At 34.0% G+C, this 20,071-nt stretch overlaps 3 protein-coding genes across 4 annotated transcripts in view; 1 reads left to right on the top strand and 2 right to left on the bottom strand.

Moving 5' to 3' along the window:
• Positions 1-11,252, bottom strand: part of LOC120346741 (progesterone-induced-blocking factor 1-like) — a 33,421-nt gene extending 22,169 nt beyond the window's left edge. Inside the window, exons 1-7 of the mRNA XM_039416555.2 lie at positions 10,998-11,252; positions 10,509-10,678; positions 10,228-10,328; positions 9,494-9,652; positions 8,607-8,733; positions 7,347-7,480; positions 5,690-5,825 (exon numbers count right to left, since the gene is read on the bottom strand). Of these exons, the coding sequence (XP_039272489.2) occupies positions 5,690-5,825; positions 7,347-7,480; positions 8,607-8,733; positions 9,494-9,652; positions 10,228-10,328; positions 10,509-10,678; positions 10,998-11,175 (1,005 nt within the window). The 5' untranslated portion in view covers positions 11,176-11,252. The remainder of the gene's footprint in view (positions 1-5,689; positions 5,826-7,346; positions 7,481-8,606; positions 8,734-9,493; positions 9,653-10,227; positions 10,329-10,508; positions 10,679-10,997) is intronic.
• LOC120346746 (uncharacterized) lies at positions 601-4,365 on the top strand. 2 transcript variants are annotated; one of them, XM_078114975.1, is made up of 7 exons: positions 601-1,776; positions 1,979-2,112; positions 2,318-2,391; positions 2,455-2,523; positions 2,609-2,689; positions 3,072-3,246; positions 3,751-4,365. In XM_078114975.1, the coding sequence occupies exons 1-6, from the start codon at positions 1,657-1,659 to the stop codon at positions 3,224-3,226; spliced, it is 633 nt and encodes a 210-aa protein (XP_077971101.1). In that variant the 5' UTR covers positions 601-1,656; the 3' UTR covers positions 3,227-3,246; positions 3,751-4,365. The 2 variants fall into 2 exon arrangements, with proteins under 2 accessions (XP_077971101.1, XP_077971100.1); XM_078114974.1 differs by lacking the exon at positions 3,751-4,365 and having other exon boundaries at positions 664-1,776; positions 3,072-3,593.
• Positions 11,253-11,758: 506 nt separating the features above from the next.
• LOC120346742 (coiled-coil domain-containing protein 138-like) lies at positions 11,759-14,983 on the bottom strand. The gene is made up of 2 exons (XM_078114970.1): positions 14,590-14,983; positions 11,759-14,376 (listed from the first exon to the last, which is right to left on the bottom strand). The coding sequence occupies exon 2, from the start codon at positions 13,970-13,972 to the stop codon at positions 11,759-11,761; it is 2,214 nt and encodes a 737-aa protein (XP_077971096.1). The 5' UTR covers positions 13,973-14,376; positions 14,590-14,983.
• Positions 14,984-20,071: the final 5,088 nt, after the last annotated feature.

Raw genomic sequence — 20,071 nt, 5'->3', positions numbered from 1 at the left:
ATCTATTGTTCCCTTTCTGCCTCCTCTCTCATCGAAGTCTTTTTGTCTTTCTGCTTCTGTCTGCCTCATATTAATATGCTAATGCTATATAGTTGAGTAAAAGGCTATGTTGCACAGCCAACATGAGATGGTCATAAATATTCCACTCCCTTTTTTTTTTATCTTATTGCAGTGACTTGACTAAGAACGGACAATTCGAATAACTGAATCTGGGGGATCTGTTACTGCAATTCAGTTTATGCATCTTCGCACCATGTGGCGATTTTTGTAATTTGGATATCTAATTTAATATTCATTGAAAAGCAGTTTCTCTTGCGTCTGAATCTTTCTTGTTAGGTTATACTTGCGTTTGATTGCAAAGCACACATAAAAGTAGTAGGCACCAAGCACCGTAAATGGAGTCGGCATATTCAGAACAAGAAGACAGTGATGAATATGTCACTGCGAAGACTCGTTATTGCATCTTTTTTGCATTTTAAGCTTTATGATCTAGTTAGCACACGAAAATTACTGGCCTTTTCTAATTGCAAAAACCTTCAGTTTTTAACAAACGCATCATGTTTCTTTTACATTTCATAATTTTTCGCACCCTATGAGTTGACCTGATAAATGGATGTAAACCAAAAACCAGATGTCGATGTTAGAACTTAAGATTTAATATTGTTTGTGAATTATTCAAATTAACTAACGCCTTTTATAAAAATGTCAAAGTATTTTGTAAAACAATGCATTATGCCATATTTATTCTGCCATTCCAATAGATTACGTATTTTTCAAATTTCATGTCTACAATAAGTTGTCATATTGTCCAAAACCGGCACACGTTAGGTCAAATATTTTGGTCACCGATAGTTGAAAAAAGTTGCCACTGTCATTCAATCATGTCCTTAAAGTTTCCTTGTGGGTAAGATACAAGTAGGTAGTGGACAAAGAAAAAGAATATGCAGTTCAAACCCAATATTATGGTACTGCGCATACAGAAGAATAATATTTTCAAAAATAGCAGACTTACTGATACTGAATTGTTGTTTGATATTTTTGGGGTGGAAATCACAGTACATTAGATATAGTATACATATATATATATATATAATATATGCATTAAAGTTTATATTTGTAAATGTATAAATGTGTGTAAATAGCACTACAATGATAAAACATCAAAAATTAGGATATATGAGAGAATCCTATGAATTTGTACAGAAAAAGGATCGGATGAATGACAAATGAATAAACATTTTCTTGAAAATGTGAATCTATTGATCTCTTTTGCCTCCTCTTACAAGGAACAATGCAGGTTCCACATAGCCAGACAGTATAAACAAAACAAAAAATACGATACTCGTTTCCCACTGCCTTCTTCAGGAATTTTAACGTATTCACAACACCAATATATGTACAGAATGCAAGACTTGTAACAGACAGTCTGTTCTATGACTTGGATAAGTGAGGATGTCAATTGCACTCTTCTGATTCAAATATTATTGCTACAGTATCTATTGACTTTTCGATGCAATTATTCATAATCTAATTCTGAAATCTTACAAATTGCTGTAAATTTGGATAACTCACAAATAAACTTTAAAAGTTTTCAGGGTTAGGAAAGTACATAATTTTGTGGTTTTTAAAACTAAGATTTAGCAGCTTTAAAATGAAATGTTGGCCTTGAGGAACATATTGTGGATTTCACTTTTGATGCTTGCTATAGGCATCGAGATTAACCAGGCAAAAAAATGTAAAATTCCAGAGAACAATGAAGATATCGACTGGGATAAGGTATGTATATAATTAGGTAAATAGTAAAGCCTTAACCTTCAATCAATTTTTAATATGTATGAAACATTCATTATCCGCTTACACTTTTTTTCAAAAATTTGATTAAAACAACATTAGGACTTCAAATACATTCATCTCACAATAATATATCTGGAGATTTCAACATCTTCACTGAACTCGGCTTTCTTATTATTGTGCGCAGGTAAAGAATGACTGGTATATGGTGCTACACACCAACGATGAGATCATGAAAAAAGATGTTATAGGTGCAAAATTTCAGAATATCTCTAATACAAATGAAGGAATGCGAATTGTGATTACTGATTTACATGAAAAGTATGTTTATAATTTATTTCAAATAAACTGAAAAAAGTTGAAAAAAAAACGAAGCAATGATTTGACACTGCAATATTCAAACTAAAGTATACAAGTGAATTCAGTTACATTTGAATTGAAAGATCAGACTATTCAGTGTTTAACCCAAATCAAAGCTGCATTCAAAACCAGAAGATATGTAATTGTACATTTTACTTTATTTCAGTTCTCCTCCCCAAACCTTTACAAGTCATAAGACCAAACGAAGAGACGGCGTTTATTATGGGAAAAAGAGCGAAGGTATTATTTTTAAATATACCTATATAGGTAAAATGAAATGAAAAATTCAATTATTTGATACAGAGCAAGCTTTTTTGGCTTCTCACACTCTAACACCAGATGGAGGAACAAATGATAAAGCGAAAAAAATAGGTAATGTATAATTGAATTTACAGATTAAATTGGCAATGGTAAAATAAATTTGACAATCCAAAAGTTAAAACATTTTAATATTCAGATGATGCCTTATTCAATGGTGATATTCTGTCTCTATGTGACGAAAAGAATTTTTTGGTCAATGCATTCTGCAGTCTTTCAGGTATTTTATTCCGCTTTTCATTTAGTTTCAATGACAATTTACTCTCAGTAGCATTGGTAGAACTCACAATATAAGGGATTAAACTCACTCAAGAGTACGGTAAGTAATTAAAATCACCCACTTAAAAACATTCAAGGACGTTCATTCACAAGGAATGCCTGCTCACCAGTGGAGGTAGCACCACATTGCACATAAGGAAATTGGGGGAAAAGCAACCAACTATAAAACTGCAATACCGGACTAAACTATTTTTTCCTCTCCAGGCTATACATAAGACAACGAATCTTTCAAAATTTCAAAAAAGTGACACAAACCAATTGAATATGTGTAGATTCCTAGAGCGATTTATATCAGTAGTGATATCGGATCAATATCTTTTCAGATGAATGGGTTGTCTGGGTGGCATTTCCAACCCTGAATCCAACTATTCATCAAATTAGTTTAATGTGGAACAAACTCATTGAGAAAGGAATCATTGTACAACTTTATCCTTCCAAAACGGTTGAAAATCCAGAGTTGATGGAAAGTTTGAAGTGACAAGATCATTCAATACTGAGGTATAACGATGAACAAATATCTATTTAAAAAGAATTATAATACTGCAGTATACTATTTAGTACAACTATTATATTCTAGAAAAAAATAAAAACAGTAAGAAAACTACTGGAGTACTTTTATATATATAATATTAGGTCTTATGCCATGTCTCTTTCAGTTTCATTGTTATTATGTTGTGCTATATTCAAGTTATAAATTATACAATGAAGACATGATGCAAATGTTTCAACGCTATTGTTTGCAATTTGAAACTAGAGGAATTCATTTTTATCCTTCACAATTTGATAAGATAAGATAAAAATTTAGTTCATTGTTAATAGATTTAAACAAAAATATAGTGGTTTGATATTTTGGGGGTGGATATCACAGTACATTAGATAGAGTATATATATATATATATATAGTGAAGCCTCTATTTGTAATTGTATGAGTGTGTGTAAATAGCACTACAATGATAAAACATCAAAAATTAGAATATGATAGAATTCTACATATTTGTACAGAAAAAGGATTGGATGAAGCACAAATGAATAAACATATTCTTGGAAATGTGAATCTATTGCTCTCTTATGCCTCCAAGGAACAATGCATGATAGCCAGACAGTATGAACAAAAAAAATATGTTTTCACATTGCCTCCTTTAAAAAATATAACATCATCAAGTGCACAAATATATGTAGCCTACAGAATGCAAAACATGAACAGACAGTCTGTTCTATGACATGGATAAGTAAGAATGTCAATTGCACACTTCCGATTTAACTATTATTGCTAAAATATCTGTAGAGTATAGACTTTCACGTTGAAACTATTCATAACAGAATTATAAAATATCATGAATTGCTGTAGATTTGGATAACTCACCAACCAACCCTAGAAGTTTTCAGGGTCATGAAAAAATGTAATTCTGTAGTTTTCATAACTAAGTTTCAGCAGCCTTAAAATATAATGCTAACCTTGACAAATATAAGGTTTATTTCACTCAATTTTCAAAATCGGAAATTCCCATTTCCTTCTGAAACAGTCGTCGCAATTACGCGTTCGGTAACATAGCCGACTATTTCAGCGCATATCGACTTTTTTGTCGCGTAACATATTCAATTCATGACAGCTACGAGAATCTAAAATTCATTTCTATATCAATATAATTGTGGCCAACTTAACTCGCGTTTGCGTCTTTTTGCTTCAAAATAAGAACATTACTACTCTAAAATACCACGTCAATCTGTTGACATAAAAATATGAGATAAACATGCCTAATTATATATAGTTTTGATACTTATTTTCGAGATCATGCTAATTCGTTATCGTCGTTAGAAAAATCTCAAGATCTGTAATAAAATCCTGTAGAGTACAGGTAAATACATATAAAGTATATCAGTACATAAAAATAAATATTAATCGCCTCAAAATCCCAGCGGAATGACTTTTTCGACGGATAATCAAGATTTTCCTGTTGTGCAAAGTAATCAATCCAGGACCGATACGGGCATGTTTAAAATGTCTTGCTGTATTAATTTCATTGTCTTCAATTTAACATGCGGTTGCGTTGACAAAATAAAAGCATCACTGCTCTAAAATACCACGGCAATCCGGGGAGATAAAAATGCATGGTAAACTGCCTGATTATATCTAGTTTTAATAAGTATTTTTGCCATTTTTCGAATTCAACAAATCTGATCTGTACTTGCAACACTGACTCCGCTCTATCGCAATGCTGCTACTCAGATTATTTTCAAGATAAAATCATAAAACCGTTAGAAAAATCAGCTAAATCTCAAGTCTGCTATAAAATCTGATGAAGTAAAATTTATTTTAGTACAATAAAAATTGATTGAATACAGTTTAATTAATTATCTTGAATATCATCAAAAATCGGGAAAAAGTCGTGTTTCCAGCCTTGTATAATGTTAACACAAAAATTTTCAACAGCAATTTGAAGTAATGACTAATGAATAAAAAGGTAAATCCCGCTCACAATTGACTGTGTTTTGATTTTAGTGACGATATGGTTCCCTACGCCGACCAAACATAATACCTATAAAAGTTTTTTTTAATCTGTCGCGGGCCTCCCACAACAAAACTTATATTGTTTACGGTTTTATTTTTGGTATTTTTTTCGGCGTGGATTCACTCCTTTATTTGCTATAACATCTCGCCGCCGATGAATGTATAATAACTCTCACCGGATTCATAATTCTTTGCAAGTACAAAAATAAAGAAATTATCATCGTTGTGGGGCACAAATTTGTCTGAAATTTGTGATTTAGGGAGAATAACCACCAACAAGGTGTTTACGCCCTAAATAACACCTCTCGCATACGTAAACCCCCTTCATGGCTGGGCCATTGACCAAAATTATCTTCATTATGGAAAACTCGCCGAAAATATAAGACTCTGCAAAAACACACGACATTCAAGTCAAATTTACATACAAATCACCTGCTCAAGTAACTTTTCTGTTTGTTGTTTGGTGTCAATCTCTTTCCTATATTCATCTATCTCTTTCCTTGAAGATATTAATTCTGCTTGTTGAAAGGAATGTTGTTTTTGTACATTTAATAAATCTTTTTCCAACCTTACCAAAAAAAAAATACAGACAAGAATTATTTTGGTACTTGCCAACAAGCAGGTTTTAACGTTTCTGGTCACCAGCACAAATCAATACAAATTAAAGAGCATTAGCACTAGGTCTCAATATCCTGTAGCACAGGGGTCACCAACCTATTCGAGGCCGAGGGCTACTTTCTCGGTACAGATTAAGCTGCGGGCTACCAGTTCAATGTACACTTCTAAAAAAGTCAGTTGTTCGAATGAGCTCCAATTATTAATATAATTACTGGTATTTAGTCAAGTAGACCCACTAATAAACTTTAGGATTCTTCAGGAAATCAAACGATTATCACAACGTAGCAAATAAATTTCTATCAATGACACTTGCATTTCAAAACTGAGTGTTTTCAAATTGATTTTCAACACTCTGCACAAGTTTAAGATAAAATGGACTCAACAGTTGTACTATCAAATGTTGCAGAGTATTATACTCCGACGTGTAACTTGACACTGTGACTATGAGCGAGTCTCGCAGATTTTCATCAGTGAGGCGTGTTCTGTGTTTGTTCCCGGTGGAGTGAGTCGCGGCGCTGTGGCCCATTGTGTTAAGCGTTAGGTTAGCAGGTTAGAAACCCATGCGTGGATAGTTATGTACGAGAGGATTGCTGGACTCCTCGCCCCCGTAGGGTGGTTCACGTAACCGCTGGTCAGTTACGGCTTCCTTCGCCATCAAGTCCATGCTTTCGGAAACAAATAACTAACTAATCTCATACCCGACATGGAATGGTAACTGGACGAGAGGCCAAGGTTCGTCATATGGTTAAGCTGTCTTATCGGCTATCTTCTCCCACGGGATAAATATGTAAATCTCCTCCTATCCTGAGTTCATGTCAAAAATGTTGATTCACAAAGATAGGCGGAACCAGACAATGGTCTCATAAAATAGGATTGCTGTATGATTTGAATTGCGAACTTTTTTTGCCTGTACTGCGCTGACCAGTGACTGAGTGGATAGTTAGCGCGATAGATTGTGTGACAAAATGTAAAATATCTCTTCGCTTCGTCGCCGCTACAATCGCCCCACTAAAGAGACAGACGCAGGCTGTTTTCAAGGTGGTAAAAATATAACCACTTCCCATTCATTGTGAAAATGATGGGTTTTTCATCGTTTTTCTGCCATTTTAAAATTGCTGCTCCACAAACCAACGGACAAGAAAAAGCGCGGGTTCGTGAAAAGTGATATCAGTGTGATGTCATATTCGGAAGAGTGTTAATTGACCCGTCAAAAATAAGGTTGATGGTTACAATAATTAATATAGTGTCATTTCCAGTCCCCATAAAAGTGTGATTTATACTAAAATAGCAGGACAAAATTTAATTGATGTAGCTTACTTATAAGAGGCGTTATTAAGCTTAGTTTGGAACAGACCTGCGGGCTACTCATATGGTCTTCGCGGGCAACTTGGTGCCCGCGGGCAACGTGTTGGTGACCCCTGCTATAGCAGTAAAAACAACTTCAAAACTGGGTTGGTAAAAAATGACTTACTGGTCTCTTTCTTGCTTGACAGAATCAAATCTCTGAGCTTTTGAGTTATATGTATGAAGGAGATCTCGCGATTGCTTTGATTCTGCTGATACAACATTGAGTTGAGTTTCTGCATGATTACGAGCTCTACATTCCTAGAAACGAAATAACTTACAATCTTACAAACGGTGAATCAAAATTTCCATGATGGTCATTAAATATATGAAAAAATAAATAATAAATAATAAAAAATACAACAATTTGAATGTAAACCGTCATTACTCAGCTAATTTTATTGCACATTACGAAACTGGTATATAATATGTTTACAACACAGCATCGAAACATTGTTTGGTATGGACGTCATGGATGGATGGCCCAAAATAATAGCTGCTTCGAAAAGAGAATATCGACTTATTTTAAATTAGGTCATGTTAAATAAAAAATACATAGAAATACATTCAGCAATTTGACTTTGGTTTACTTTATTTTAAAGATTTCAGAACTCGAAAAAGAATATATTTTTAAGTCATGCTGTAATGAAGATTTTTCAAATGTAACTATTTAAAATTGTTAATAGCATCAAAGATTTATAATATATATATATATATATATAAATTATAAATACCATAATAAATATAAAGTAATTTTCAAAGGACTTTGACAAACTTTTTACGAACTGCAACTGAGTCACTGAACACTGGTTAGAAAAAATATCTACCATAATACAGTGGATCTCGGAAGACGAACATAATTCGTTCATAACTCAGGATTGGTGTTAGACTACCAAATAGCAGGAGTACCAAAACTTTTTTTGCCATGAGAAACAATGGTAATTATTTTAATTCGTTCTCACGCATTCCAAAAAAAAAAAAACATCATGTAACTAAACAACAACAATTATTTAAAAGTGTACATAATAAAGATCAAACATTATAAGGATAAAAATATCAAAAATCTTGTATCAGTTACTGTATGTTTGAGCAAATTTTTGTGGGCTCTATGGGATTTGTTTTTGTGTGCAATGATATCAAATACTTCGCACCTTGTTGCAGTTCCGCTTTCGCATTAGTCATGAAGATTGCCACACCGGTAATCTACAGATTGCATTGCACAGATTACTACTTCGTTTTGGCCTTTTCGAACATATTATATTTAAGCATTGCTATTTTGTTTAATGGTCAAGAGGCAGCTGAGATGCGTTTTTTTGGTGGACTACCCATTGTTCGAGTATAGAGTCGTTAGATTACGGAGGTACCACTGTATCTTAAATCTACAAACCTGCATTAAATTTTGCTCTGTGCTATTCAACCTGTGATTTAGTTGTGCAATTTCAACTGACAATTTATCCCGTTGTTCACGTAAATTGATGCATTCAATTCGAATTGGTGACATCACTTCATAAATTCTGAAAGCAATCAAATACAGGTTTAGAGTTTTTAGAAAGAAGAGGTTTAGACAAAAATGTGATGAATGATGATATCAATAACTAAAGTTCAATATTTCAATAGTGATCAATGACTAAATTTCAGTGTAGACCTATTTTCTCCCTATCAAAATCAATCATGGAAGTTATAGACATCGCAGTGTACTACTGGACATGAATTGCACACAAGGAATGTTCTGCTGAATTGTTGCTGTTTGGGGGGTGACATTTATTGTTGGAAGAAAATGGTTATTCTCCAAATTTATTAGACCAATTATTTTCAAACTTTCAGTTTTAAATATAGCTCAAGCCATTGGAAAGATTCATTTTTTTTAAACTCCTCCGAGCCTGATACACCCAAAATTTTGATTAAATGTAGCTAGATATGGCTTGAGCCAATAAAAAGCTAATTTTTATTTCAAATTTCTCTGAGCCTGATACTTCAGCCAAAATTTTGCTATTTTGTGAATATTACACCACCACGTGACAGTCCTGTGACGTCAGACCACTTCAACATCTTTTTGAAAGAGCTTGTGCTTACTGCCCAGCTGAGATCTTATTGGTACCAAATAAATTGCTGTTGTGGTTGGATTTGATTTTATTATTTTGTATGAACAGATAATGGATTTCAATGTAAGTCGCATAGGCTACTGATTCTACAGTTAGTCATTGATTAGGAAAATGTAAGTCATTCTTACAAGCTATTGACTGATGGTGTTTTTAATTTCTCTACACTCTGTACCTCATGGAAAAGAATTCTTTGAGAGACAACTTATTGGGAGGCATCGATTTTAACTCAATATATTCTTCCTCCGATATCTGAACATCTCTCTGGAGCTGATACTGAATGTCAGATGCTTTTGCTTGAAGTCTTTTATTCACATTTTCAAGTTCTTGTTGCCTGTAAATTCAAATGATATTTTAACAGATTTTTAGAATGTAAACTCATAATTATGCTTGAAGTGTATAACAAGATTCCACTTTCTTAAAATGTTACAGGATTTTTTCCATAAATTATTAGATTGATTTCATGTTGCATTATCTGAATTAACTGATTTTGTATTACTAGCCGTTTTAGCTTTTTCACTACATGGCATTATGCTGCTGTTTGTTCAAGTACTGAAACTTTTACTGCCGTGCCGTAACAATGGTGATTATTTTAATTCGTTCTTACGCATTCCGAAATACCCAAAATATTGACAAAACGTGTACCTAAACAACAATAATTATTTAAATAGGTACATAACGAAAATCAAACATAATGTGGGTCGCCGGAATGCGTGGCCAAATGACTTTATCTCACTCGGCTGCATGCTTAGGTGTTCGAGCACCGAATTTCTGTTTGAGTACCGAAGAATTTTTGACTGGAATTTTTTGGTAGACTACCGAATTGTTTGAGTAACGAGTCATTCAACTGCCAAATAGTCCGAGTATAGAGTAATTCAACAACCTATCATTGTATTTAAATGTGAATACCTTTCCAATATAATTTTTAGTTCTTTCTGGGTTTGTTGTTGCCTATTTCGAGCTTCATCTTGCTGAATTGCTAATGCACTTTCCAGTCTTGCTTGCAGAATCTGCGATAAACATAAAAATTAGATACCAAGAGTCCCAAGGGGGTATACCAGGTTCTACAATCTAGAAGGAATTTTATTAAATTATTGGAACCATCATGCAACTTCTTGTTGGATCTTTTTTTCTGGGAAGTACAGTAATAATAATGGTTTTATAGATACTATGGCTATGGTGTTCTTTACCTGTCTTTTATGCAGTGTGTCATTCAGTCTTTCTTCAAGTTCTTCTACCTTGCTCATATGATCTGCTTTCATGTTATCGATAACTAAATTTTTCTGAGACAATTCAATTCGAAGTAATTGAAGATCATGAACCATTTGTTTTCTTTCAAACTCGTGTCGTGAAACACGTCCTAATGAAAAATAAATATTAAATATATAGAACAATTATTGTTTTATAAAATTTATAATCAGACTGATAACAAGTAGATAAGGCAATGCAGACATAAAATTTATCAAATACCAAGGGATAAATATACACAGTCATTGCAACAAGTATATAATATAGCCTTCTATATTGCCCACTTCAGAATGTCTACTTCATCTATTTCTGTCATTCTATTAGGTTACTACCAGAATCACCAAGGATGCCCTAGCACCAGTTAATAGCAAGAAAATTTATATTAGAAGCAACTTAAAATAGAGAATAATCCATTATTATACTTCAATTACCATGTTTATTGGTCTGATTATCAGCTCTAGAAATATCTCGTTCTGTGAGGTCACTTACGCCACTGATCAAATCATCAGTGTCTAGTAATCCGCTCATGGCACTGTGAGTCTCTTTCGAATCTGGCTCAAGGAGAGCACTAGATTGATTTGAGGTTTCAGCTGCAACATTTGATGCCATTTAAATACTTGATTAAAAGCAGAATCGAATTATACTGAAGAAAATATAATATTACAGTATTAATAATGACAGTATAAGATCTACACATATCTACTAGTCTACCCTGATGACAATAAGTACATACTAGATATATAAAATATATACTAAGCATTGCTAAGTGTATAGACAAAAATATTTGTAACTTAACATTTGTAATTTATAACATATAGAAAAAATCTTCGTAATATTAATAGAATTTTAAACACTTCCAATGTTTTTTGTTCTGAAGAATAGCTTTATTTATAAAAAATTACATAGAAAAATGGAGTTTATTGAATAGCCTACAACAGAAAACGTTAATAATAAATGGTATAATAAAGACATTCTAAACTTGATTTCAAATATTTGTATACAGCGAACTCATTATAGCTAATTCCTAAGAATATTCAAGTCAGTAATGTTCGTTAAAATCAGAAAATTAGTTATATTTAATAATAAAATAAATTTTTAATTTTATCAATCGCCAAAATGTCTAGGTTCTCTAAATTACTGCTTGTAACATCAATTTGTTGCTATTGAAATTAGAGATAAATAAATTTTACAATTAGGAATTGTCTTTGAGTAAGTTGAGATTGAATAAAATAGATCTCAAGTTAAGAACAAGAAATGTATTTTTAGGATCACAAGTTCTATAGCATTCTTGCAAATTCCTTCCCATCGAGAAAGCATCAAAATATTTCCGATTGGTCTTTACTTTCGATAATTTTTGAAGAATAATGCTTAATTTTTCGATTATAACTGTGTTTGGTGATGAACTTTTATCAAGAGAGCCAATGGCGCTCCTAAGTGTAGAAGAAAATGTGCGGAACCATTGTTCTGTGCTGCACTGTTCAAGGAATGCGGGCAACAATGCAGACTCCATTGACATTTGTAGAATGACATCGATTGCATCTCCTATCAGTGCTTTGTTTGCTCTGTATGTAACATAAGGCAGAACAATATGAGTTGCATTGTAATCCAAAAATATTTTTCTGTTATTTTCATTTTTCAAATCCTTCTTCATTTGACCAAAAACATGAGCTAATACATCAACTTGATGTAAGGTCTTTAAAACAATAAAGCAACTAAGAAGCCTAATTTCAGGAACATTGCTACGAAAATATACAGAATTATCAGAAGCAAATTCTTGCGCTTTTTCTCCAAAACTAAGACTCTGTATACTGTCAACTGCAGTAGATGAAGCAGTTGTTGCCAGTATAAGAGAGGCTGACGAAGCTTTTCGAGAATTCAAAACTCCATGAGAAGGTTTGTATAGCTCATCACCTAGTCTACGTGTTGTTGAAGACAACAATGCATTTTGTGATTCATCGATGCGACACAAACAGAGATAGACAAATGAAAGTATTGATAAATGATGTTTTTTCTGTGTTGAATAACTAGGTAGGATTTTCACCACATCCACAAGTAGTGGGAGGATTTTAAGACATTTATCAACAGCATATTCTACACTGATTGAAATGGCCATGTCATTAGTGTCACATCTCTTCAAATGGACTTCTGATAACCAATCAAATGTTACTGACAATGCTTCAAGCATTCCTACAAACTGCTTAGGAGAAGCTTTTTCCGAAATTCTCTTCATTGTTGATGGAAACTGCTTTGCAACATTTTCTTTCTCAAACTTTGCATTCCCGGAAACAATATGAGTAGGTTTGCATGCTCTAAAATCTTGTCTTCTCTGAAGATTTTCCAGCCGTTTAGTTAATTTCGAGTTCAGATTTTTCAGTTTTTGATTTTCAAAACCCAGAGCTGACAGTTTATTTCTAAATTCGTCATTTTGGTCCTTCATCATGTTGAAAGAAGTTCTCACACGTTTGACTTCACAAGACTTTTCAAGCAATGCTGCATTCAGTCTTTCAACCTCTAATTGATGACCTTGCTGTAAAAGGTCAATTCTTTCTTGGACCTCAAGTTCTACACCTTCTAATTTAGCGGCAATCTCTTTTGTTCTTTTCATATTCTGTAGTCCGAGAGAAAGTGAACGTTCTCTTTCCAATAACTCTTTTTCCTTTTCAAGCAAAAAAGCTTCTCTAATTGCAAGTTCCTTCTCTTGGCTTTCAAAATTTTGTTCCAGTCTATTTTCGATCATTTGTTGCTCAGCTATTCTACTTTTCTCAGTAAGAAGTTTTTGATAAATGCCCATCAGCTCAGAGTATATTGCTTTTACATCAACAGCAGAAATTTTATCCGGTTCGGCACACGAATTGAACTGACGCGATAATCCAGATAATGTTGTTTGATCATTCCACGATGATGGAATTATAGTTTCCCAGCATTCTGATGAAGAAGATGGGATTTTTTTCGATGCTATAGGTATTGTAGACGGCAAAGTAGTTGGCCATGTTAAAGCATCACTTTCGCTATCCGCAGCTGTATCTTGATTTGTTGTTTCATCAGTAATAGTAGCAGCACATTGACGATCTCCAGAGCCTGTAGAAGTTCGTTTGTCTTCGTCAGTAGGAACAACACTTTTCTCAAACTCGGCAATTGAACTTCTCAAATTATTTTCACTCAGTTTCAACGCTTTTCCTAATTCTCTCATTGCACGATTGTAGTGTTTGCGCTCACTTTCTGTCAGAGATGGATTGGGAGGTAGATGGGAAAATGGTTCATTGTCAGTTGTGTTCTGATCGGTTGTTTCCAAAACCTTTACATCAGTGTCATCATTTCTTTCAAGATATTTTTTCCGTAAATGTTCTATGTATGGATCCAAATGACCAACGATATCACTTGATTCTAATGATGATTTTCCGGACATTGGTTCGTAATTATAATACTATAACAGTAAGTCTGATTCTACAAAATAGTACAGTAGTAATAGGCAATTCGAGTGAAAAAACTCAATTTTTTTTTTATTTCACAGCAAAAAATTAATATTATCTGGTTAATTGCAATTTACAGATTCAAATAAGTTAAAATAATAAATGTTCCATGCGGCAATGAAAGTCCAATATACAGAACAATAACTGAATACCTCAATCACAAAACTCGCAAAATACACATCATCAATCTTTCGATACAGAAGGAATGTCTGAATGTTATTAATGAAACTCCAGCATAGTCTACAGGCATACAAAGTTTTTATTTCAAAGCTAAATACGATCTATGATTTTTATGCAACATGCAAAATCATCAAGAACAACTTAACAAAGCCGAAATAGCCTACAACGGTGACCGTACATTTGAACCCATGTACATTTGAACCCTAGCGTATATCCACGGGTTCAATCTATATTCGGGTGATAAAACCCATGGGTTAGGGTTAGTATGGGTTTAACTATCCGTGAAACAAAAAAAAACTCCATAGGTGCAATAGCATACAGGTGCAATTGTCATGGGTTCAAATGTACGTGGGTTCAAATGTAATGGAACCGCCTACAACCCTACCTTAAATTCAGCATTTGAAAAATGACCTAGAGATCTTTAAATTAATATAAGAATATTCTGATATTGACTCCTCCAAACGACATTCCAAGTTGTTTATATTCCTGTATTCCCGTACCAGCTTACAGATTAGTTTGACGAAATCTTTACTTTAGCATTTCATTTAAAAGTTGCGGTACTGGAATATTTACATTAAATAATGCGTTTTCCTCATCAAAACATTACGCTTCGAATTACGCTCCCACCGTCCTATGAAATGAAACCTTGACATAATTAATAGAAAAAGATATGCCTGATTACCAGTTTGGATTGCTGATTGCTGCACGTGATTTCACAACGCGCAAGACAAAAACGATTACAGAGACCAGGAAGAGGACGAGATTCCCAATCGCCGAATTCTGATTTAAAATCCCCACCGTTTTGTTGATCTTTTAACGATGTCACGTGAGTGTTTACCCTGTCACACATGGACGACCTCGGTTAGGGTCGATTTTTCTCAGATTTATCCCAGGGAAGGGGTACGCCAATGGGTCGAATTAATCCTACGACAAACCACAACCCCTCTTGTAAGTTAAATTTTAAAATTCCTAATAACGCAACGCGCACACAATAAACCAAATACGCTGAAACCAAAGTAAAGTAAGTCAGCACCTAAACACAAATGCATAAATAAATAGTTTAATAAGTATACTCTCGACTTATAAAATAAATACGGTATATAGCCTACACAACTTGTTCCCAATCGGGGGCCCTGGTACACAAGGCGACTACAGAACAGTTTTAAGGGCCACAATACTAATCGATAAATTGATTTTAATGCAATTTCGTTTGCGCTTTTCCCGTTAAAATAAAATTCCTTGGCCGCCATAGTTTAAATTATCTGGAAACTTCATTTCAGTCACAGAGGGTTTTCACTTTCTTTCGCCCGAATAGTTTATCATAATGGGATTTGGAATCTATCAATTAAAATAATAATCTAAGTACTTTTGTGCTCTATGGATTATGAAAGTACTAGATAAAGGTTCAAAAAGCATGAAAGATACATGGCTAGTGTATTTATTTTTTTTTTTCAAAATTTCTCTGAGTCCTATGAGATCCAGTATTTCACCTAGATTCTCGCTCTTTTATTTTAATTCAAGAAATCCCTCATTTTATCCCGCCAAGCGTGGCTGACTGTCACGACTGCGGATAGTTATTGAACCTTTTTGCATTTAGACATTCTATGTAATAGAAAATTATGTTTGTCACAATCTACTTGAGCACATGGCGTGCTTCAAATTACGAATTCCTTCTCAAATACAGATTGAATCTGCATCTATACAATTTGTAAAGATTTTTATGGTGTCTCTATGATAATTTTAAACTGGCCATATGAAACAACAGCTTTGACGTTTGGATACCTCATTCAATCTTTGACAGAATTTGATGACTATAAATAATTAAAATAAAAAATTACTTGCATTCAACTACTACATAAATATATGAATGAATACATTCAGCGTTTTAGGTAAAGTGGCTTGCGCAGGATTTCGTTACGGCCATTTCAAAGGTGCAAAATGTGATGTAATATTTTTTATTTCACATAATGGTTAAATTCCACTGTAACATCATAGCAGATTTGCGTAAATTTTCTATAATGTCATAAGTGTCTTACGACATTCGTTGATGAATTCAATTCAGAAACAATTTCAGAAGATTAACGATGTCATGAAATGTCATAACGTTGGAAAAACGTACCATCACAATATGCGTTTGTGCACTAGGATTCGCGAGCACCAGACCTTATAACCATTTCGCTTGTTCAATTTAACAAATACAGGAATTCGCTCTCGCCAGTTGTTTTGTGTTTGTCTTAGTTCTATGCCGACCCAGAAGCGGATTAATCTAAATCACGAAAACCCTGCTCATTTTTTGATTGAACAACTCATGAAAACAACAAATAGTCTTCTTCCGCGAGATAGAACTCATGGCCAGAAAAGCCAAGCGATACAGGAACCATGCATGATTATGGTAATACATTACGCACCAGTAACTCGAGTTTATTTTTTCCAACCAGTGAAGAAAATCAATCGAACACAAATTACGAAAAAATGATATTTACACAGTTTTACTGGGGAAAGGAAGTCGGGGGGAACCAAAGCTGGTTATCGAGCAGCAACAACCGAGGTTAAAATATCTAATTTAAAATCATTGAAATGACGGCTTGAAGCAGTTCAAGTCAGCGTAGTCAGAAAAAGATAGATAGTCATAGTCAATTTTATTTTTTCCAAGCAGCAAAAAAATAACATACAAAATCAAAAAATAAACAAAATTTAACACACATTTTTACTGGGAAAGGGAAGCCGCGGGAAACCAAATTTGGTTATCGAGAAGCGACACCCAAGATTCTCCTTCTAACTTAATTTGGAAGCATAACCTGATTCCGTATAGAAAGTGGAGAGATATTTGTTATTTTGTCAACCAAGATACAAACAGTTATCAATACGAAAAAATGTATCAGAAATAAAATTACTTTGTTATGGACAGGAGGGAGCGATACTACCAAGTGGTCATCGAAGTCAACTCCCACCCTATTTGCTGATGTGAGTAAGGTTCACATTGAAGATGACTATTAGAAAAGTTTGTCTGTCAAATAATACTTTTAACAAATTCGATATAACCACAGAAAACTTCACATTGGGGGAGGGCATATTTTGTTGAAAACTCATTTAGGCAATATTAAACAATAAAAATTCCGTGGGCCTTAGATGATGGTAAACAATAATATATACAAACATTCGATATATGAAAATAGCAAAAATAAAGACATATATATATATATATATATATATATATATATAACATGTTCAAGACCTTACTGGCCTAAGACACAGATGTGCGACATGCAACCCAACAAGTTTAGGACTGCTGCGTTATAGTAGGACAACAGACATGAAATATACAAAAAACTCTGGTGCAATACACAAGACAAAGAGGTACGGCGCCACGATAATAGGTACAATAGACAGTTTATGGCACGTTCATGTCCCAGGTTCTCATGTGAAGGGATGGGAATAGGGTATAAATTGCATTTTTGTGTTTTTTTACAGTAGATTGTACGAAACAAGTAAAAAAAAAATCTAGACATGAACTTGCCAAAAACCAACGTTGGGTGGGACCACGACACAAAAGGATTAGGTTCTAATGAGGTAAACAATAAACGACATATGTAGAAATTCTTTGTTTACACTCGAGTTGTTAATCATAAATTGTATGCGAAAAAGGTAATGAGAGCAATAGAGTCTGGCATAAAATGCAGGTCAATTTCGTAGGCGCTATTGTGTGGAGTTTATTGTTACCACGTCCAATGAGCATATTATATACAATGAGTGGAAACTTCCAAATATTTGCTCACTAATCCATTGTTCCCTGCATTTTAACGTCGTCCAGCTAAATGGTTCGTTGCATATTAAGAAAGCACATCGTTCGCTGCAAAAATCCCTTGTTTCAGCTGGATCAAGTGCGAAATTGCTCACACATAAACCCCCAGGCTGCCTGGACTTTGTGAGCTATTCGTATACTCAAATAAAAATACTGATTTTAACTATAAATTACTCTGGGATACCTTGACATTGAAATTTAAAATTTGCCATTTTCATGTCTTGTGAATTTACACAAAAAAGTTTGTTTTTTATTTTATTATTTAGAGTACATTTTGTTATCAATTATGATTTTTGCATGTATATTATTCAATTTTAACGATCCTTCATATAGTCATATATATAGATACTGTTGATTTGGATGCCCAGTAAACCAAATTATTTTTATATAAATTTATTCGAATATTTTAACGAACATCGGCGAAGATGTTAAAAACTATTAAGGAATGTATTCACAACAAAAATTAATTTTGTTCTGATTTTTATCTTCTGTGTTGGATTTGTATCACAGTTACGGTCCCAATTTTGAGCAAACAATATTATCATTACTGACCCCGGGATGCGATATTTGTGAAGCTGATAGTTGACATTTTTATGTTTTAATTTTATATCGTTTCCGTGTTACTTTCATATTAAATAATAACTAAAAAACTCCGCAAATTGGTAATCTCTAGAATACTCAGTGTTGAATATTCACGTAACTCAGCTTTGGTTTAAAACACTGATACTTAACACGTGAATAAATCAGCAATAATGGCATTTCTACGTGGTCAAAATATTATTTCTCCGCAATATCTCGGAAAATTTGCATAGAATACATTATTCACATGCCTTGCTTAGCTGATTCAACGTTTCTAAATTTACAAAAACGATGTTGACGCCATTTACAAAAAATTAGAAATTGAAAACTATGATGGCGCAAAAATGACACAAAATAAAAAATTCTAACATTCATCGTTTCTGTCTGTTGGTAAATTTTACGTCGGTAAATTTTACGTAACTCGTTGTAAATTTATGTTAATAAATTCTATTTTGCTTTTCAACGCGCCCTGCTTTGTATTAAAATAAAAGAAATCGGGAAGAAAATGTCCTGAAATTAGCTCATAACCCTTCTTTCATTTCGTACGGCCATAACGGCGGTTACTGAATAACAATCAACAATCACGCATTCTTATTTGTCATTATCAGCGCCAACTAAAAAAACGAGAACATCGGTCAGAGACCGAAGACTTATCGATCGAAAGTTAGGGGATCCACCAGAACAGAAACTTCGGTTTCGATTCGAAAAATTCTGCAAACCCGAACTGGATTGTTTTGAATAGTTTTCAGCCAATATCAAAAATGTAGGAAACAATAGCCAACTCCCCATGTCGTCGTCGAAATACTACTCGAGGAAATACTTTTATGAAGAATTCTGCAAATCCGAACTGGATTGTTTCGATTAGTTTCCAGCCAATAGCATATTTACCAATCCTATATTTTTGGGTTAAATACAACGGCGCTAACCCGGGTTGCGACGGCTATTCAAACACAGCCTAGCAATATTTTGGTGAGGAATTCTGCAACCCCGAACCTGATAGAGAGATGTGGACATTGCTTAAACTTTAAAGAGTAATTATAAGTAACGAGATACGATCTCGCGGCGTGTATCCTTCGCTCTGACTCAATAGCGTGGAAAATTTCTCGAAGGAAACTTGCGCATCGCGACGACGTCAAAGTTACAAGAGAGATATGGACAATGCTTAAAGCACAGAGAATGACAATGGAGAATTCACTGGCGGGTTCAAGGGTCGTTCCACATGAGTAAAGAGGTACGGAAGTAGGGAATGCGATGCCTTTTTAAGCGAGATCTCTATCTCAGCGTGGGCCGTTCGGTGGTACAAAGTCGCGGGTTTGTATCTTTGGTTTAATTAAGAAGGTTAAGCGGCGAAATGGCCGCCCAAAATGGAGGAGAAACTTGTAAAATACAAGTACATACATATATACAATATCAAGATTGACCAAACCTCCTCAACTCTCCCTATGGCTCATAATAACCCCCAAGCATATATCCA

Source organism: Styela clava, chromosome 8 (assembly GCF_964204865.1).
Source record: "Styela clava chromosome 8, kaStyClav1.hap1.2, whole genome shotgun sequence".
Classification (NCBI taxonomy): Eukaryota; Metazoa; Chordata; class Ascidiacea; order Stolidobranchia; family Styelidae; genus Styela; species Styela clava.
Note: the sequence above shows the minus strand (reverse complement) of the source record. Positions and strands in the feature narration are given on the sequence as shown.